General features: G+C 39.9%; 1 protein-coding gene across 1 annotated transcript; it reads right to left on the bottom strand.

The window, feature by feature from the left end:
* Positions 1–957: 957 nt before the first annotated feature.
* Positions 958–13,102, bottom strand: LOC139732772 (protein CDV3 homolog). Its single transcript, XM_071643616.1, has 5 exons — positions 12,742–13,102; positions 8,420–8,499; positions 6,847–7,004; positions 5,893–6,103; positions 958–1,960 (listed from the first exon to the last, which is right to left on the bottom strand). The coding sequence occupies exons 1-5, from the start codon at positions 12,997–12,999 to the stop codon at positions 1,837–1,839; spliced, it is 831 nt and encodes a 276-aa protein (XP_071499717.1). The 5' UTR covers positions 13,000–13,102; the 3' UTR covers positions 958–1,836.
* Positions 13,103–21,267: the final 8,165 nt, after the last annotated feature.

Below are 21,267 nucleotides of genomic sequence, written 5' to 3'. Positions count from 1 at the left end.
ATGAGTGAATTAGCTGTCATGTTACACCTCCCACCAGCTCTGACCATATTTTCATTCTTCAAAGTTAATCCTGTTTACCGTCAAAATACTTCACCTGCATATTCACCTGTCGACACCCCCCTCCCCCCCCCCCAGAAAAAAACAACAACAACAAACTATTAATATTCAGTACTTGGTACTTGCAATATTTACCATGACACAATGTAATTGAAATTACTGTTGAAGACACTTGACTGTGAGATGAGATAATAAGGACTATTACCATGAAAAACAAACAGATACTCAAGAAAACATCTCAGATTTGGATCAAGAGTTGTACAGCATGACAGCACACTCAATTCCTGATGATTTTTTAAACAAACACATGTATCATATATCATCAGAAATGATACTTCCATTTCCTGTTATATCTCTCTGTGATCTTAATCCAAATTTACTACAAGCATCATAAATTCTTACTTGAAGGGGCGGAGATTTTATAACAATAATAAAATTGATTACAAGATGCAGAATAGATAAAGTTCTTTTCATATGTCAGGCCCAAGATTGCTAGTATGATATGTGAGTTGGTGCAGTCCATCTGTAACCACCTACAAAAAAACAAAAAACAAACGACAGGTGTAAAGACGGACACTGCACTAACAAACAACAATGAATTTAGGTAGAAATGATGTTCTGTTAGTTGCTAGGATTTGTGCCTTCGTTGTCAATTGTATGTACAGTGTATGTAGATACTTGCACTCTTTACCTGATTTTAACCCGTTGAGGACAGGCTGATTTTGCTATAACACTCATTTTCCATAGACACTTGCCCGAGTATACTCGCGACTCGTCCTCAATGGGTTAATGTTTGAGACAGGATCTATGACAATAGTTTAGGCTGCTTTATCAAGTAATGAAGAAGCTTTAAAAAAATCACTGCAATTTGTCTGAATCAAATGCATGGACTTCCCCTCTTCCATAAATGATATAATTTGCTCCTTCCACATTGAAATTTTAATTTTCTACAAATATTGGGTAACAAAGGTCAAAGAGTTGTGTGAAATATACCACACATGAGCAATAAGTGCTCTTCAGTGCAGAGCTTCAGGTAAGAATTCAATTCCACCAAGGTTTTCATATTTCACATTTCGGTGGGTGGTCATATTCATATAGACTAGAATCTGGATCAATTCCACAGGATATTGAAATGTTAGTGCCCTGCTTTCTAAGTTTTTTTCTTATTATTTTCCATTTGAGATTGAAATTATTGGGTCCTTGGAAATATACTTCTGGAGAGGGATGTACCAGATGCTTTGTTGAAATGAAAATATCTCAAATATTGAATTCATCAAGAAGACCTGTATTCCTCCTGATATACTAAAATTAATACTGCTTCCTCACTTCATCATTAAATGGGCAATATTCAAAATGAAATAAATTCTGATGGGGGAAATGGGAAAGATCATAACATCCCTAACCAAGGGCATTCCCTCTACACATAAGAAGTTGTGCTCGAAAAAAACAAAAAAAAAAAACAAAAAAAAAACTTAAAACGTACAGGAGTGTGGTTCTGTGCTGGTCCAGAGATCCTGGTTTCATTGCTGGGGAAAAATGGTTAATCTGGAGAGCACAAAGTCATGTCTTCTTTTCTCCCAGCAGCCGAGGACAAGAAACGCTCTACAGATGCTCCTCCTCCTCATCACACTCTGCCTGTTCTCAACAGCATCTCTGAAGGTGTTCACTGCACTGTCTCTAGCACCTCACCACGATACAAAAATATCAGTCTATTTGACAATGTCTTTTTTTTCTAGGCCACATTACACCAGCCTAGTTCCTCTCCCTCCGGGTAAAGTGTCAATTTCCTCCAAGGGCTGCATAACGGTTTCCTAGCTCTAAGTCAGGGCCTCTACTGCTGGCATTGTCCACAGCCTGTCCTCCCCGTGTTACTGTGGAGAATGTTGCATCCTCTCCTTTGTTACTGAAAGTTGATGATGGAAGAAAGCACACTGTGTAATCAATGCATTCATGAGTGTTTATTACAGTAATTGTTCATTACAGAGTGACTACCACCTCAATGTCATTTAAATTTACAATATTCTGGCATTGGCAGCTGAGCATATTTATTATCTGCTATAGATTTGGGTTTCATGCAAGCATGACCGACCAGGGGATTTTTCTTCCATGTAGTGGACCAACATGACACACCTGTGCCACAAGCTTTTGTAATTATACAACATTTACACATCAAAATCAGGAGATTCCAAAAATATCAGACAGACACTATTCTGTTATGAGAATCTCAACAGGCAATAATACTTCCCAAATCAGAGAGGACCTAATATCCTGTTGTAAGGCCATGAAGAGAAAGTTTGATTTATTATTATTATCATTATTATTATTTTTCAGGGAGGTTCAAGCACCAAAATCAGCTCCTCTGCATAACCTTTGTGACTGAGCACACCTCAACAACTTTTGACTCTTTATTAAACTGCATCTAAGAGAGCTTTGACATTACTTTGACGGCCGTTAGAGCATATCGAGCCAACATATGCCCTAAGAATTTGAAAATTTGAAGATATCTTCTCACCATTGATAATGCTAGAATAGTTTGAAATGATTGAAATTCCTTGTATTCATTAGCTATACATAGGCATTCGCAGAGATACGCTGGAGCAGATTTTTTTTTTTTTTTTAACATTCTTAGTGTCAAACACATACACATTGGCATACATTGGTGAATTTATATATAATAGAGACCACATTTTTTCGTCTAGTTACAATCTTTGTTAGATATGGCTAGAGGCCTGCCTGAACTTCCATATCCATGCTCATCATCAGTATTATGGTATCACTACAGTGCACTCCCGTTACAACGAACACGGTTATAACGAAATTTCGTTATAATGAAGTAAAACTTCTGGTCCCAAAATTATCGCCATTAAAGTCTATGGTACAAAATTCGCTTATAACGAACACGGTTACAGCGAAATTTTCATTGTAACGAAGTCTTTTCCGAGCGCCACTGACAAAGAAAAACAAAAGAAAAATGCTCTGTTATAACGATCTGAGGATCGCTTTCGAAAATACGTAGCGGAACAAGCATTGTGTCTCTGCATGGGCAAGCGTCACATCACTGTGTGTTCGCTTGGTGTGTCACGCACAGTTTCCGAGGGGAACTTGCGTTATTGTAATACAATAATCTGAAATTCTCGCTATCGCCAATGACGTAAAAAGTACCCGGATGTGGCTTTTTCGTCAAGATTTAGTGCACTTCCTGGGCAAAGGCACTTCCGGCGCGGGGCATATTTTGCACAGCGTTAGCGTGCGCCTACGTGTACCTTACCTATAGCGCTGCGCCGACCACGGATACTAGTACAGCAGGCGGCTGTACCCGAGCCAGCCTGTGGCCAGGCCTGTCATACTCGTACACTGCCCCCACATTGCCCTAAGCCGGCCTTGCATTAGCATGCACCACCGCACGCATACAAGTTTAAGCAAACACATATCGTTGCATCGTACTGCTTGATCATGCGATCGATGTGCACATCACTGATCAGTCATCTCTGCATACGCTGAAAATATGCTGGAAAATATTCACGCACCTGGATATCGTCATGGAATGCCCATCTTTTTTTATTTGTTCTCTGTCGAAGCGTTGCGAACACAATCGGGACGAACCGTGATCTCAAACTTACGAGTATCCTGTCTCCGAAGCAATTTCTTCCAAGCAAGGACTACTACTAGTAAGTCGCACGCGCACGTACTGCGCTGTGAACCCGCAAAATTCTTCCACGCGGTCACGTCACGTCTCGCATGCCAGTAAGGGACCTATTTCTGTACAATTTGTTCATTTATTGTCGTGTGAACAACACATGGCAGCTTCGCAGTAACAACCCATAGTCGTATTAACAGCAATTTCTTAAGAATGGAGAAATTTCAAATCATATTAAAGCTGAAATTCAAGTCGAGACTAGAAATGTCGCTAAGGCGACTGCTATGCCTCCGCCATAATGCATGATTCTCCTAATAGGTCTATAGTACATGTGGACAATGCATAATTACATTTTCACAATATTGGCAAAATATTGAAATTACATGTTTGTCACAAATGTGTTGAATGTTCACCTTCCTTTACCTAGAAAGATGAATAGGAGAGCATGTATTTGGGGATTCAAGGACTTTAACTTGACTTTGACCCATTCATAAGTGTATGAATACTGTAAATTTCAAGGTATGGAGAAAAAGTGTAATTTCTGTATTGAAAAGTACACTGTTACCATTTTCTTTAGGCCTTTGACCCTAAAATTCATAGGATAATCACTGTCAGGCAGAACATGCATAAATATGTAGTAAGTTTCAAGATAACTTGAGCCACTTCTGAGATATGGAGGAAAAAGTTAGTTCAGCACTTTCCCTTGATCTTTGACCTTTTGACCTTTGAGGCAAACCCCCACCCCCCCCCCCCAAAAAAAAAAAAAGAGAAAAAGAAAATTTCCAGATAATCTAGGTTATACATGCATACACCAAGTGTAAAAAAAAAAAAATTGCTGGCATTACATAAATATGAGGGAAATAGTAACAATTTGAAGTATTGCACTTGACCTTTGACCCCTGACCTTTGACCCTATGAACCCTAGATTCTCTAGATAATAACTGCCAGTCAGTACATGTTTATATACTCTGTTCCATGAAGATACCTTGAACAATTTCCAAGGTACGGAGAAAAAAGCGAAGTTTTAATATTTTAACTTGACTTTTTGACCTTTGACCTTTGACCTCATGACCCAAAACTTTCACCAGAGAATCTTAATTGGGTAATACATGTATACACTAAGTTTCAAGAAAATATCTTTCAGGCATTGCATAGATATGGAGGAAATAGTGAAATTTTACGTATTTGACCTTGACCTTTTGACCTTTGACCTTGACCATGTGCACCCAAAAGTTGATAGGCACAACTTCACCCCCTAATACACATACATGCCAAGTTTCATTAGGATACCTTAAAAGGTTTTGATAGTTACCCTGTCCACAAAATTTATTACGGACGGACGGAAGGACGGACGGAAGGACGGACGGACGGACGGACGGACGGACGGAAGGACGGACGGACGGACGGACGGACAACCCGAAAACATAATGCCTCCGGCACCACTTCGTGGCGGAGGCATAAAAACCGGAAGTACATGTAGAATACAGTCGGTTGTGTGTGTAAATAGCATTAGTCACGTATCACGCACGTACGAACGGAAGTGACTTTGCTACCAGACTATCCCATAATGCACCGTAAATGACGCTTAAATCAACATCCGGGTACTTTTTACGTCATTGGCAATGGCGAGAATTGAATAACTATTTGTTTTATTGTTCACATAGCTTTCCAGTGTATGACGAGTATTCAACAAACAGAATATCATATACTAGTATGCTTGGCTTCCTTGTTTCCGCTATATATTAAATTTGTTTGGTTATAGCGAAATTTTGTTGTAACGAAAGAAAACTGCCGGTACCGAGCATTTTGTTATAACAGGAGTGCACTGTATCAGTTTTACTAGCAGAAGTCTTTCGACATTTAACCACAACATGAAGCTTCCATGTGTCTGTGATTCCTTGATATGAACATGAAGCTGACTGAATACAACGTTAAGTAGATATTTCAGGGCCCTAAACAACTCTCTGCAAGGGAGCAGAACACTCATGTTGTCTGGATGCACAGTCACAAATAGCGGTCCTGCATTGAAAATGCAATATTAAAAGACCAACCCTCAACAATCTCCCATGAGCATGGTTTGGGCATGGTGACATGGTTGGCAAAACACTGACCATGGAATCAATGGTGAAAAGACTGCCCTTCCTAGTACATCACTATAGACGTGTCATGTGACTGATCTTTTTCTTGAAGTATCTCACCTGTGCTTTACCAGTTCTGAACTTGCAGCTAGTGTTGGGAATTCAAATTCACTGTTAATCTGCGGGGCTTTACCCTTGCGCCCCATCCTTAGAGCTGCAGCACTTGGTCCAGATGCAGCCTGGCTACTAGCAGCTGCTGCTGCAGCTCGTTTGCTGGGTGGAATATACTTTCCAGTCGATGCTGCTGGTTTGGGCTCTTCCTTTGGAGGTTCTGCAGAGAAATCAACCACGCAAATATTCTCACTCCATAAGTTGCAATGAGAACAAGTCACCCTAACTTCTATTTTTCTTCCCACCAATCTGCACCTTTTCTGTTTGTGTGCTTTTTATACATTTTTCTCGTTTGCATTGTCTAAAAGAAAATGACTGTATTCTGGAAGTTACGACTGATTGCACAACTCTTATGAGAGCTAATACCCATTTTCCACAAAAATTCCGTGAACACTTTGTTCATAATCAACACACATTTCCTTCACCCACTCTGAATGATAACAAAAAAGAGTAAAGAATGTGGTACCAGGCAAAAGTGAGCTTAAATAATTTGTTGGGTGAGCATATGAAGGGCGTTAAGGTGCCTCTAACACTATGGCCTTAGCAGCAACTTAATGCCCTTCTCATTCTCATCTGGTAAATTTGTAGAAATTTGGGTGAGATACTGTAAAAGTGGAAATTTTCGCAGTGTTGAAATTTTCGTGGTGTTGAAATTTTCGCGCATTTTGCGCAACCAGAAACTAGCGCGAAAATAAAAGCACGCAAATATTTTTGCATGCCATATGTTCCAGTGGTTGATGTCTTGATTCCGCGGAATCAAAAACATGCAAAAATCTTCTCACCCGGCCAAGTGCGAAAAATAAGTCGCGCAAAAATATCCACTTTTACAGTAAGTGGAAGTTCTTAAATGATTAGACTCAAGGGTAGGTAGATGGCAAACATCATGCAGCTTCGAGACTTTACCTGGTTCTTGGGCAGCGGCAGCAGCAACTGCTTGAGATGGTTGAACTTGTTCAGTGTTCTTATTCCAGGGCCCACTTTGTCCCTGACCTTTGGACTTGATTGGTTCTCCGTTTTCATCCACTTCTTCCTCATCTTCCTCTCCTTCACCAGGGTCATCTCTGTGGATCAAAAAACATCACAAATGTCAATCTACTTCAACCAGCTCTCTCTCTTTTGTACACGCCTGAACTTTCAACCCATTCCTTACAGGAACCTGATAACGGCTGATATACCAGGTTTCTAAAATGTATATACACTGTAGGAGTGTCTGCATTCATGGCCTACTGTAAAAGTGGATATTTTCGCGCGGTTAATTTTTCGCTCTTGGCCTGGTAAGAAGAGTTTTGCATGTTTTTAATTCTGCGGGATCGAGACATCACGCATAGGAACATATGGCAAGCAAAAATATTCGCGTGCTTTTATTTTTGCACTAGTTTCTGGTTGCGCGAAATGCACGAAATTTTTAACATCGCGAAAATTTCCACTTTTACAGTAAATTCAGGCTTATTTCTATTATACAGAACAGGAAATCTATTTTGATCCAGAGATTAGAGTTCCTTCTATAACTGTTTTTCTGTACAGAAGTGTGCTTGACTGGCTATAAAACTCATTATGTAGACGTACATAGCAATAGGGCCTGAGCTCATTAGATTTTGACTTTTGCTGACCACACTTGGGTGCCCTTATAGTGTATACACTGTAACAAGAGAGTTTGAAAACCCATCAGCACATGCTCGATTCATAATCTCAATTCCATTTGATATTTGCCATTGTTCGATGGCACATGCACTTGACCCTCAACAAAGGAATACATTTGTACTACTTGGACTGCTTTCGTGCACACAGATTATTAACCCATCCGTTCTTTCTTGGTGCACAAAAGAAACCTCACTTGGGGGCGTTGACGTTTCTGGCAGAATTGCAGAAGAAATGGGTTAGAATATCACTCGGTGACAAGGTGAATGACATCAACACATCATGTTTGATGGCAGGTGTTAACTTCTTCCCCAAATGGAAATACGAATGAATAGCTGTCACTCTTATCCCTACTACCTCTATTATCTGATAATTAAGTATTACTCATCCAGCATTATTACAGTTCAATAGTGTAATACACTATTTTATTAAACAAGGTTTAAGTTGTACTACATGTACTGTACCGTAACATTCAAACCTGTGATGTCATTTGATATGATTTTGCATATCAACTTTCTCTGGCACTAAAATTTTGGGTGTGACCCAAAAGGGCTCTTGACCATTCCATGATTTGCCAAACTTTCATCACTTGCTTGCCCCATTATAACCTACATACAGTGTAACACATACACAGTATGTATGTTTACAGAGTAAAGTAATGTCAATTACATCAAGGTACATTTAAGACGTGAAAAATTACATTTTTAAGCATCAATTCGATTAATGACAAAAACAATTGGCCCTAGACACATTACTCAAATAATTCATCAATCAGAATTCATGATTCCCCTAACGTTTCTAACTATAACATAATTTACATTCCTACATCTTTACTCACGTGATTTGAAGGGCCTGAACTTTCAGCCCGCTGTAATCCTTCTGTGAGTCATCATGAAAATCTGTCCACTCATCATCATCCTGAACAAAAGGAAAGAATAAGATGACATCATTAACCTAAAATACACATCTTTGTACGGTGTACATGTACTTTGTATGGTGTACATGTACTTTGTATGTAGCATACAAGCTTGTATATCCAGAAATTTAATATGCTTAAATGAAAATTCAAGAATTTCTTACGTCAAGAGGATTTCTATGCAACTGATTGACAAATTATTCACATCAATGTGGGGCAATTTGTCAATCAGTTGCATAAACAAGGCAAGTGCCGTAATGTGTCTCGCCCACAAACATACAACACCTTTTTTTTTTTTTGTTCACAAATGGACCTATGGATCACAAGATGGGAGTCATAATTAAATGCAAAGTACATTGGGCCCTAAAAGTTAATTGACCCCTGTCTGTGACCTTTGACCTTGTGGTGACCATCAACTCCCCAAGGTACATCTACCATCCCCGTTTGGTCACAAATAGACTTACGGATCAAAAGTTATGATCCATACTCAAAACGCGCCCTAAAAACTTAACATTGGGCCCTAAAAGTTCATTGACCCCTGCCTGTGACCTTTGACCTTGTGGTGACCATCAACTCCCCAAGGTACATCTACCATCCAAGCTTGGTCACAAATACACTTACGGATCAACAAAAGTTATGGCCCATAATCGAAACACGCCTAAAAACTTAACATTGGGCCCTAAAAGTTCATTGACCCCTGCCTGTGACCTTTAACCTTGAGGTGACCTTCATACTTGGTAAAAGGTAAAACTTTGTATGACCAATCTTTCCTCCAAGTTTAATTTAAATTGAAGCCAAGAGTACAGAGTTATTCAAGTTTTTATAGCGTTACGGACAGACGACGGACGGACGGACGACGGACGGACAGACGCCGCAGGCGATCCCTTAGTCTCCCCTCACCTCCGGTGGGCTCGACAAAAATTGTTTATTTCATCTTATGCTGGTGGTGTTGATTGTATGCTAAATTGCATTGTGCATTAATGTGTGGGCTGTACGCAGCACGCTTGTCACACTCGCAAGAGGCTGTATCCAGCAGAAACTCCGGCCACGGGCCATGGTTACAACCACACTAGTGCTGCACTAGTGCATGGGGCTGTATTGAACAATGCATCAACCGCAAAGGCAGTGGAAACTCAATGCACAAAAGACCATCTCCTCTGTGTTCCACCTGAACAACAAGGAAGCAGACCGCCAACTCTATGTCAAACTCCAAGGAACCAACCTCCCTTTTTGTGCCACTCCAACTTACCTTGGAGCGCACACAATATAGCTGGGAAAGCATCTGCCAGAGTATCCCTACTGCGCAGACTATGCGGCCATGACTGGGGAGCCGATCTTACCATCCTTCGCTCCACTGCCCTCACCCTTGTTTACCCTCCAGCCGAATATTGTGTGTCTGTCTGGGGGCACAGCTGCCACACTCAGAGAGTGGACATTCAACTCAACTCTGCTCTCCGCACCGTCACAGGCTGCCTGAAATCAACTCCTACAGTGTACCCACCAGCTCTCTGTGCTAGCAGGCATTCCACCCCATCCCCTTAGAAGCTAGGCCGGGACAGGAAAAGCAGCACTTACTGCTGCCACAGAAGATCACCACCCCCTCCATAACAAGATGTATGCTGGCTTCCCTAGACAGCATCTAAAGCAGGAAATCTTTTGTTAGGGCTGCGCAAGCCCTCTCCTCAGAGAACAGGAACCTCAGCTGAAAGGTCTGGCTCAACAACAAATGGTAGAAACAACAGCCTGCAGGCAGCCTCACCAACATGCTGCCATTTACATCCCATCCTCCTGGCTACAACCTACTACGAAAGGGCTGGTATCGCCTGAACTAACTCCGCACTGGAGTCGGGCGCTTCCAAGCCTGCCTGCACCAGTGAAAGTTTTCAGAGTTAGACAGATTGTATGAGACTTTGGGGAAGTACATAGGGCAGACGACCTGGTGGACGACTGCACCATTCATTGCCTGGCGGGAGGATGGATGCCCTTCAGATAGCCTCACTCCTGCTGCCAGGGTCTTGGCTAAATTTCTCAGATGCAGCCTCCGTATATGAGTTGACAGACCAGAAAGACCACAAGCAAGAAGACGAAGTCATCTAAATTACACTGCCTCGAGTAAGACAAAGTATAACAGAACATTTTCAGCATTTATGATTAAAACTTATAGACGTTCACATGTACATTAAAAGAGAATAAATGCAAAATGGAAGACTTTCTATATTCTACCACCATTATCACTTTTTCCATCATGATTCATCCCAATTTCTAATCATTTGTTGCTAGGAATGAAGTTCAAATAAAATTTAAAAATGATAAATTAAACCTAATTTAACCTAATTTAAGCTTACAAGTATGTTTGTGCATGTTAGTGTTATAGTGTTTACTTACAGTTTATGTAGACCCAAACAAGTATTGAATAGACCGTCTTCTAAACCCAGTCCGGGAAACCTGCGTACGAGCACTGCCCCGCCTTCATGAGGCCCCCCGGAAGGCCTCATGAGGCCTGCCGAGGGGGCCTTAAGAAGCCCCCCATTCACTTTTTATTCATCTCACATCTGACGTATAAATTGTTGCAACTTTGCACGGTGATTTTTTGTTACACACACATGTCCACTATCCATGATGAAAAGAAGAAAAACTCTGTTTTTGTTTTTTTTCAAAAATCGAGTTCTAATCAATCGATGCAGAGCAACCCATCAAAACACGAGCGCCAGCACGTTCGCACAATGCAAGACTACGGCCTGATCCAACTAAATATTTTTGGTGCTTTTTTCTGTGGCTCTCACCTCTCCGCGCACGAATCAGCCTCATGAAGTTGAAGTCTGACATCTTTTTACAAAACTTTGTAACGAGAAAAATAAAATCAGTACTAACCTGATCTTGTGCATATATTCCAAATTACTATTCCACACTGATAGAGAAGGTGGGTACTTACGGTACTCCAGTTTGTTTTCTGGAATCCCCCGATGCGACGTTACATCACATCACGCATCCAGCACATACACACAGCGCGCAAGCTGTGAGATTTTGAGAGCGAGCTTGCGCACGCACAGGAGGATACAGTATCCTGTATACTGTAAAAGTGGAAATTTTCGCGGTGTTGAAATTTTCGCGCATTTCGCGCAACCAGAATCCAGCGCGAAAATAAAAGCCCGCGAATATTTTTGGTTGCCATACAACCTTGTATGTTCCCGTGCGTGATGTCTTGATTCCGTGGAATTAAAAACAGAAAAATTAGTCGCGCGAAAATATCCACTTTTACAGTACAGTATCCTGTATCCTCCGGTGCGTGCTCAATCTCAAAATCTCACAGCTTGCGCGCTGTCTGTATGTATGTGCTGGATGCGTGATGTGATGTAACGTCGCCTCACGGGATTCCGGAAAACAAACTGGAGTATGGTACGTACCCATCTACTCTATCAGCATCAGTTTGGAATAGTAATTTGGAATATATGCTCAAGATCTGGTTAATACTGATATTATTTTTCTCGTTATGATTTTTTGTAAAAAGATGTCAGACTTCACTTCAGCTTCACGAGGCTGATTCATGCGCGGAGAGGCGAGAGCCGCAGAAAAAAGCACTCAAAATATTTAGTCAGATCAGGCCATAGTCTTGCATTGTGCGAACACGCTGGCGCCCCGTGTTTTGATGGGTCGCTCTGCATCATCGGTTGATTAAAACTCAATTTTTTGAAAAAAAAACAAACAGAATTTTTTCTTCTTTTCAATGGCTCATCAATTAGACATCATGGATAGTGGACATGTGTGTGTAACAAAAAAATCACCGTGCAAAGTTGCGACAATTTATACGTCAGATGTGAGATGAATAAAAAGTGAATGGGGGGCTTCTTGACTAGAGGCCTCATGAGGCCTTCCAGGGGGCCTGATGAGGCAGGGCAGTGCTCAGACGGGGGTTTTCCGGACTGGGTTTAGACGACGGTCTATTCAACACTTGTTTGGGCCTACATAAACACTGATAACCTGTAAGTAAACACTATAACACTAACATGCACAAGCATAAATTTACTTGTAAGTTTAAATTACAGACCTCACTTCAATACACATCACAGTAAATCTTACAGTAGGGAGCCCTAGTTCTACTACTTCTAAGTTCTAGTGACAATCATGACAATTTCATTTCCAATTTCCAAAATCAAAATTAATTTTTAGTATCACTACTATCAGTATAAAATGAATCTAAATTCATAATACCATTGTGACCATAGTTCCATAGGATTGTTTCTCACCTTAAAACGATAATTCATATCCGGGTCGTTGCCTTTGTCGTCTTTGCTTTCTTCAGATTTTTTCTTGGAAGAACCTGAATCTGTGGAACTAGATGACTGGCCATACCGGGTTGATCCCGTACTGGGCGCTACGTCCTGTTCGACGAGTTTCTTTGCGATCTCATCGCTGGTGGTGAACTTTTTGCTCTTCCCTTTCCCTCCTTTCTTCTTGCTCTTCTTCGCGAAGAAATCTTCCAGAGATTTTTCACTCTCACTCATCTTTGCAGTCTATAACAGTTAACAGTTCTATTTGTTTGAAAATGTGTAGATAAAGTCACCATATGACAAAGAAACTTCAGGAAAAAGGTCTCGGTAGCGTGTATTTCATTAGCTGCCATGCCCGCATTTACACACGTGTGATGAAACATGCGCAGTTTCCGTACGATTCAATGGCGTTCGCTGCTTCTAGCAGTCATGGATTGCTATGCCATTCCCCTGGGTCTTCTAAACAAAATGGAGGCAGCAAATATGAAAGGGCTTGCTTCCGCACCGACCGCACCACTCTGCATCATCACTGCCCATCAGCTGTGAGAGGTTGATCATTGTAATGTACTCAATGATGAACCACGGACAATATGGTTTAAAAAAAAAACCACACAAAACAAAACACAAAACAAACAAACAAACAAACAAAACCAAAACTAAAACTAAAATTAAAACGACCAAGAAGCGTGCAAACAAAATCTTCACAATATTGACATTCACCGGAAGATAGAAATGTTCTTGAGACAATTTCTCATGGAGCTGTTCAAACTGAATGTATGGAAATGTCACATGACTTAGTTTGAAATCCGTGGTAAAGAAATTTTAATCACCACAATCTTTTTTTTTAACCTTGATTTGACTATCTAGTATCGATGTCGACTTAAATTATCATGCAGTTTTGCAAACATACTCAGAGAGTCAACGCATGTGTTTCTCGACTACGTGGTGGATGGGAGGGGTGGGGGTTGCCTGTCAGCTGATTAAAGGTATACAATTTGCAGAAGAAAAAAAAAAACAGCACAATGTAGGCCCTACACGTATTCGTGCTTTGAAAATAATTTTAAGATATGAGTTTGGGATAGAAACAACCACTGTAAAAAAAAAAAAAAAAAATTGAACCCATATAATCGATGTTAAATATTGTTAAATACACAAAATGTAAACATTTGGGATAGAAACAACCACTGTAAAAAAAAAAATTGAACCCATATAATCGATGTTAAATATTGTTAAATACACAAAATGTAAACATCAGTTATAATAAAAATGTTTCCAGACTAAACCGTCAATACAGTTATGGTTTAATGAGAAAAATACTGATATCTCCTAGTATTGCGAAATTTCATACGGTAGCATGTTTTGTGATACAACTGTTGTTTGTTTCTTTGTTTGTTTTTTGCTTGTAAGCTGATTAAACCCGGAAGTGGCACCAGAAATATCTTTTCTTTTGCCCCCCCCCCCTTTTATACGGAATTCCTGGATCCGCCCCTGATTCTTCAAGAACTGGTTGTTCAGCGTCACTTGGGTCTGCATGTCTCTTGTTGTTTTTAGACTAAGTCCATGATAATATAGTCCTATTTGTAGTTACTGGTCAGTGCATTTAGACCTCTAAAGGGCTTTTTACACTTGTAAAGTTTTGCTTAGTCCCGTACCAACGGTGGGGCTAAGGGGGGGGGGGGGGCTTAGCCCCACCGTTGGTACGGGACTATCCTTAGCCCACTCTCTGTTTACACTCGTTTTTGCCAAAGTGATGGGCTAGCCCCACCGATAGTCCGGTACTATCTGGCCCTGCAAAATCAAAGGGTTAGCACCGCAATTGCGGTGCCAAGCAAGCGAGTGTAAACGGACCGAAAAAAATAATCCTGGGCTAAGCGAAGGAGACGAAGTCCGACCCCCACTGACCAATCAGAAACGAGGTAATCAAACAGTGCTGCCGGTGCGTGCGTGTATACGTGTACAGTGCACAGCGTAATCATGAATATTCATGTGGTTTGGGAAGTACCGGACTAAGAAATACGAGTGTAAAAAGGTCAATTTTCTCCTTAGCCCCGGACTAGAGCTTAGTAAGGGACTAATTGGCGAGTGTAAAAAGGTGAAAAAATTGGTACGGGACTAACGATAGTCCTGAGTCAGAGAAAGTCCGGGGTTAAGAAACACAAGTGTAAAAAGGGCTTAATAAGCAACGTTTTTCGTGAAGGGGAAATTCACCCAGACAAAATCCATCCATGTGGAGGTTAGTAGTTTAACCAAATAAAGTTTGAAAAAAAAATACACAACCCGTTTTAAAGTTTTTATCCATAAAATGTTTTGATCCTATAGCTCCACAGTTCGGATTGTTTGTAGGCGGCCATTGCAGATTACCTTTTTTTTTTCTTTTTTTTTTCCTTGATATCCATCGATTTCATTCAAATTTAATCAGCCCATTCTCGATGTAACGTAACAAAAAGAACGTTCAGATACAATTCAAAACACGATTAAATTCATTTTTCAATTAATACTGCAAAAAAAAAAATCTCTCTTCAACATAAATAACTCGATTTTGAATCAATCCCTCTGATATTATTCTTCACGAGAAAATATTGACATGATAAATATGCCAAAATGATATCCCTTGAATGTATTGAATCAACTCATACTCCCTTACAAGTTACAACAGCATATACATAAAAAATACATTATACAAATCTAGAATGAAATCATTCATAAAAACCCAACTAGTCTTCCTCTCCCAACCGAAACAGATATTCATCTATATATCCTACATAATCTCACCAAACATGCCAAATATATTGTATCATACAATATAATTATTCATAACTATCACACAACCCACACACACACACACACACACCCGAGAGAACGTTGCAAATACTGTGCGCACACGCGCACACGCACACATTTACACACGCATGTCCATACACACATTCAATAATGCACAAATACACACAAAAATCATGAAATAAACATTTCTACTTTAAACTTTGAAAGAACAATTGGCCTGAAGCTCGTCATGAAAGCATGGCGGCCAAGGTGATGTGTATAATTTTTCAAAGACGATGAGATTCGTGAAATTCCTTTTATATTTTCTTTACACTATTCTGTCATTGCCAGACGTGTACTTCACTACACGTGCCTATACCCATTACTATTTATGCATTATAGAGTTAACGATGAGGAGAGCAAGTGGACCTGTTCTTTTAATGGTTGAGAAGTAACTTTCATTCATTTTAGAATCTTTGTATACAGCAGAAGAATTTAGTATACCCCTATAGAACTATATCAGGCGCAATATTAACAAACAAGAAGATGCCATTATCTTGATAAGATGAGGAAAATTTACAGCTTTTTAGACTTCATTGGCAGTCCATTGTCCCAGTCTTTGTCACTTTTGCCAAGAGCTTTTAACTCGATCTTTTTACATGGCATAGATGTTCCCATAATCAAACACTCAAATGGAAACAAAGCTTGAAGCTTATTGTGTTGAATTTAAAATAATTGATCGGCCTTAAATCATGCAATTTTGTAGTATTTGTCAATAGGCCTACATTATTTATTTTCAAGATATCTTTGTTTTTTAATTGTGATAATGATCTTGAAAATATATTTCCGTCATCGCTATATCGGCGAGACTGTGTTGTACAAAAGTTCATAAATAGACAAATTCTCTTTATTCATCATAATATTTTTCACATCCAGCGCTTTCTTCTAAAAAAAGAAAGAAAGAAGATCTTTAAGTAGAACGATGCTTAAAAGGAGGAAAAAAGAAAGACAAAGTAATCTAATAAGTGTAACCAAGAAAGTACTAGGCTAGCCTTTACCTCCTTGGTGTCACTGCATGCATACACCACTGACCTCTACTCACCTCCACAGAGAGCGAGAAATCTGTCATTGATATATCTCATCATATATTGACCGATTCGTGTTCGTTGAGGGCAGCAGACATTTTACGGCACAGGGCGCAGCCATAGTGGGTGTATCAGCCGACCCCCCCCCCCCCCCCCTGCTCTCCCCCACCCGCGGGCAACATGTTTATCACGCACTTGTAACAAAGGTTCGCGCACTAGCAAGCATTCGCGCACTCAGTACGAGACGCCTATTGGCTAAAGCAGTTTTTCATTCTGCGCGCGTGCTAATGTAGGGAGAGGGGTGGGGGAGTGCGGACGGGGGGTCGGCTGATACACCCACTATGGCTGCGCCCATGCCAAAAATACACATAGCGCGTCACAGAATCGAGGGAGCTTTAGATTTTGACGCGCGGACGTTTGAGCCGACGCTTGCGCTGGACGTTCTCCTCTCCCTGCGTCGTGTGGAAAAGTAGCTTTAGATAACGCTGGGACGCAACGTATAAAAAATAAAATCGCGCCCCATATGATCAGTGCATGAAGAAGCTCTCTGCGTCGCAAACTGTGCGGACGTGAAAATAGCCCAGTACGCGTAGTAAACAACTCAGGCGACGCAAGCTAAAAATAGATTGACTTTACGCGCGCTACTGCGCAAGCTCAGATCATGTTTTTTTCCTTTGAACGTCCGCGCGTCCAAAATCTAATAAAGCTCCCTAATACATGCTGTCAGACATCATGACCGATGTGGTGAGCGCATTGAAAACTTTGAACAGTTGAGGGCGCAATTTAGTCTGAGTCGCGCGGTGAGTCTAACTCACGTGTTCTGTTATTACATGCAGGACTCCAAAGTACAATGTATTTAATACAAGTTAGTGTATAACTATCATATTTTTTTTCCTTCATTTTTTGTTTTTTTTTGTTTTGTTTTTGGAGAAACTTTCTAAGTGCACTAGCTGTTAATACCCATAGGGAGGTGCACCTCCCTGATATAACATAAAGGAGATTGTGACTGGAAATGAAAAATGTGCAGTGTTTGATCAGGGGTGTTTCATCACTTTAGTCAGCGCTGACAAGTTGTCAGTCTCTGATAATTCTAGTAAAATTCTTGGTTTGATTGGCTGAGAAGCTCTGGTCACAGACTGTTGCTATGGCAATTGTCAGAGGCTGACAACTTGTCAGCACTGACAACTTTGATGAAACGGTGCCCTGGTCTCGACAGGGATATAGGAAGACATTACTCATCAGTTGAAATTAGAATATGATTGTATTGTCAGGTTGGAAAATTTTATTTCGTGTATTCTTGGTGCACAGCGATTTGCTAATCAGTTCCAAATTCTAGGATGCAGTGTGATCGGGTTCAAATTCACGGGCGCTTTAAGCATATGCTGGGCTTTTTGAGCTGTTCTGTCGTCAGCTGGTCGTATAGCCGGGGAAAGTTGATTCACCCCCCCCCCCCCCCCCCCATCTCTGCTGTTGATCGCGCAATCACCATGAAAATTGGCACATACATTACCTGTCGCGTATTCTACCAAACTATAAAAGATTTTTTTTTTCATTTCTTATATTTTATATGAATTCATATGCATGGAATTATATTTTTTGCTCTAATTCAGAAAATAAAGCTTTGTCCTAATTTTTAGTGATATTTTTCTTTGTAGCATTCATAACAATGTAGGCCTACTTAATAAGATTATGATATCAAAAATAATTTCTTATGTATTCCAATGTTTTAAGAATTTCTTTGTTTTTCGACATTTTTTTTATTTGTTTCCCAAAAAAATATTTTATACAAAACCTATTTTAAGCATAACTATACTAAACTTAATTGATTTCAGCCATTGAAAGTGAAAATAATAATATCTTTTTGAATAAGGTGAGAAAATCCTACTTGCATGGACTTTGTACCCAAAATCAAGTTTTTGAGCTGACAAGCATGCATAAAAGGTCGTGCAGTGTCGGTATGCCCGATTTTCGCGAAAGTGCATGGCGTCATTATAAAGTACTAAACTTTAAAGGAAAAAGTCAGCGAGCGGCGCGGTCAAAACAATTCACACTGCGGAATGGTCTCGGAATGACGGAGGGGGGGGGGGGGATTGATTCAACCCCTCCCCCCCCCCCCCCCCCCGGCCTTTTTAGGATTAAGACGACGGAATTCTAACATATCAGTGCACTGTAGTTCGAAAGTGGCATGACTAATCGCACGTATTAACCGTGACATCCGCTATAGCATTGTATACTCTTCCAGATTTCCAAACTTACTTCCTTGTAATATTTCTGGAAAAGACTGAGTCCATTGCAAACAAATACAATATCAACAATTCACTATCGAACGGACGTTGTGCAACTTTGTTGATGTTAATTGTCAGTTTCGATGGACAGCCATGCATTTTCAGCGCCTCTCGGTGACTGTATATAGGCCTAACGGACACGAGATGTGCATCTGTAAAAGACAATTTCTTTGTTACTTTGTGTCAGCTATGTTTCGCGTCAATGGTGGGGGTTCAATACAATGTTGATGAATGCACGCAAATAATAATGCATTACATTCAGCATATGCTAAGTTATGGAGGAATACCTATTTTTCGAGGACTGACTATTCTAAAATATCGGCAATAGCCCCACCCCCCACACACACAGTATGAGAAACACAACATGCGTACCTATTTTATACAGTAAACGCATTTTCTTTTCATTTTTATCTGCCAGAAACTTTTCTGACCTTTGAGTTTGATTGCAATATTTGCTTCTATGTTCTGTGTCATATTATATAAAACATAAAGTTTCTTATTGTTTATTTTCTATGTTTGAACAATTCTATTGATATTAGTCTAATATTTTGTGTAATAATGGGAGGTTAATGTGATAGTGATTGGTATAGTAAGACCTATAGTGTAAATGGTGGTTGAGTATAATGATGATCATCTATTAATAATGAGTCGAATAGTGGTGTTCGAAATTGTGTGACGGTCTATGTCGTTGTTTTGTTTTGTTTTTGTTTTGTTTTGTGTTTTTCATGTGCAATATACAGTTTATAGATGTATTATGTTTGATATTCTTTTCATTCAATGTATTTTTACTAACTTATACAGATTTTGATTATGCTGATTGATAATGTCAGCCCGCTGCGACTGCAACGGATGTTCTGATCCATTAATACTATTTTTCAGTTTAACCCTCTTCAGCAAAAGCTATAATTTTGACAATTCCGAGGCCCAAGGGGGGGGGGGGGGGGGGGGGGGGGCAAAAATTGTCTCCCATCCACCCCATGTAATTTTTTTTTTAATTATGTGATGTATCGTCATATTTGGCACGTAGGCCTATATGATAGAGCAACTCATACTCGACATGATATCCTCAGTATATCTTATTATAGACCAGTGATTGTCATATTTTTATTTGTCACACATGTCATGATAAGCAAGAGGAATCTTATCATTTTTTTTTTTTCTGGTTGAAATTTCTCAAGGTCACCACATGGGGGCGCTATTCATAACAACTTAAAGAAATACATTATAATGAAGAAATGTTTGGGATATACGTGGCAAAGAGATAAAGTATCTTTTGTACGTTAATTGTTATCACATTTCATATTTGCATGATATTGGAATTTTGAGTTTGCAGATTGTTCATGATAAATTAATATCACAGACATAACTTGGGTAAAGGCATCAAAATGGCACAAAATAGAAGGCCAATCTTTGGAAAATACTGTTGTTTTCAATTATCTCCAGATATGATATCTTTATATATTGTTTTATGCCTTTGTCACATAAAAACAAAGGAAATAATAAGAAAACATTCCGGGACCATATTACTTCACCTTTTGCCTTAAAACCTACGCAAATTTCAGCCAAGAAACACCCATTCCATACAATGTAATATTGATAATTGAAATTGGAACAGAAAAATAAAATGCAAAATCTGACTGACATGTTTGTCAGTTTATGGTTGCCATGGCAACAGCGATATCAAATATAGCTAAGTTATATAGCAAAATGTTCGCAATAAGATTTTAGGAAAAGTCGTGCACCAAATTTGGTTGCAATTGGATTAAGGGCGAAGGAGTGTCAAATGAAAATCTGGTAGGGGCACACTAGCACATTAGGGGGGCACAATATTGTGTCCTCGATCTTATTTGCCCACAACGTTTGCCCCACCCCTGTCACTCCCATCCCAACCCCACTCCACGCAATCCTTCCCTTCTTTTCATTGCTCCCCATCCCATCCACACACACAGCTGACTGCCGAACGAACTTCAAAAAAAAATTCCACTGTTGCACAGCTGACCATGGGAAAATTCCGTGACGTCAGTAGATACCTGTCACGAAGACTGATATTTGGATATCTCTATGCGATAAAATATTATTTTTAAAGACTTAAGTATGCAGAAATAAATACATTTTCTTCAATTTAATTACTTTTTAATGTCATATTTATATTCTTAATAAACAATTGTATCTTTATAAAGTCAATTATTTCGGCTTAAAATTGGCTACGTCTCAAAACGGAAAAATGCAGCTTGCGAACGCGCGCACTTTTCCAGTGACGATCGCAACCGGTATGTTGTGATCACTGACGTGGGTTGTAATATTCCACGTATATTTGTACGTGCTGTGCTCGTTGATCGTCATGATAGAGCGGAGATTCAGCGCTATTTGCG

The sequence above is a fragment of the Diadema antillarum genome, unplaced genomic scaffold (assembly GCF_040938485.1).
Source record: "Diadema antillarum isolate AM-2024a unplaced genomic scaffold, OU_Dant_1.0 seq00000447_RagTag, whole genome shotgun sequence".
NCBI lineage: Eukaryota > Metazoa > Echinodermata > Echinoidea > Diadematoida > Diadematidae > Diadema > Diadema antillarum.
Note: the sequence above shows the minus strand (reverse complement) of the source record. Positions and strands in the feature narration are given on the sequence as shown.

Coding starts and splice junctions, on each gene's coding strand:
- LOC139732772 (XM_071643616.1), bottom strand. CDS start 12,999: ATGAGTGAGAGTGAAAAATCTCTGGAAGATTTCTTCGCGAAGAAGAGC. Junction 8,500..12,741: donor ATATGAATTATCGTTTTAAG/GTGAGAAACAAT, acceptor CCTTTTGTTCAG/GATGATGATGAGTGGACAGA. Junction 7,005..8,419: donor GTTCAGGCCCTTCAAATCAC/GTGAGTAAAGAT, acceptor TTTGATCCACAG/AGATGACCCTGGTGAAGGAG.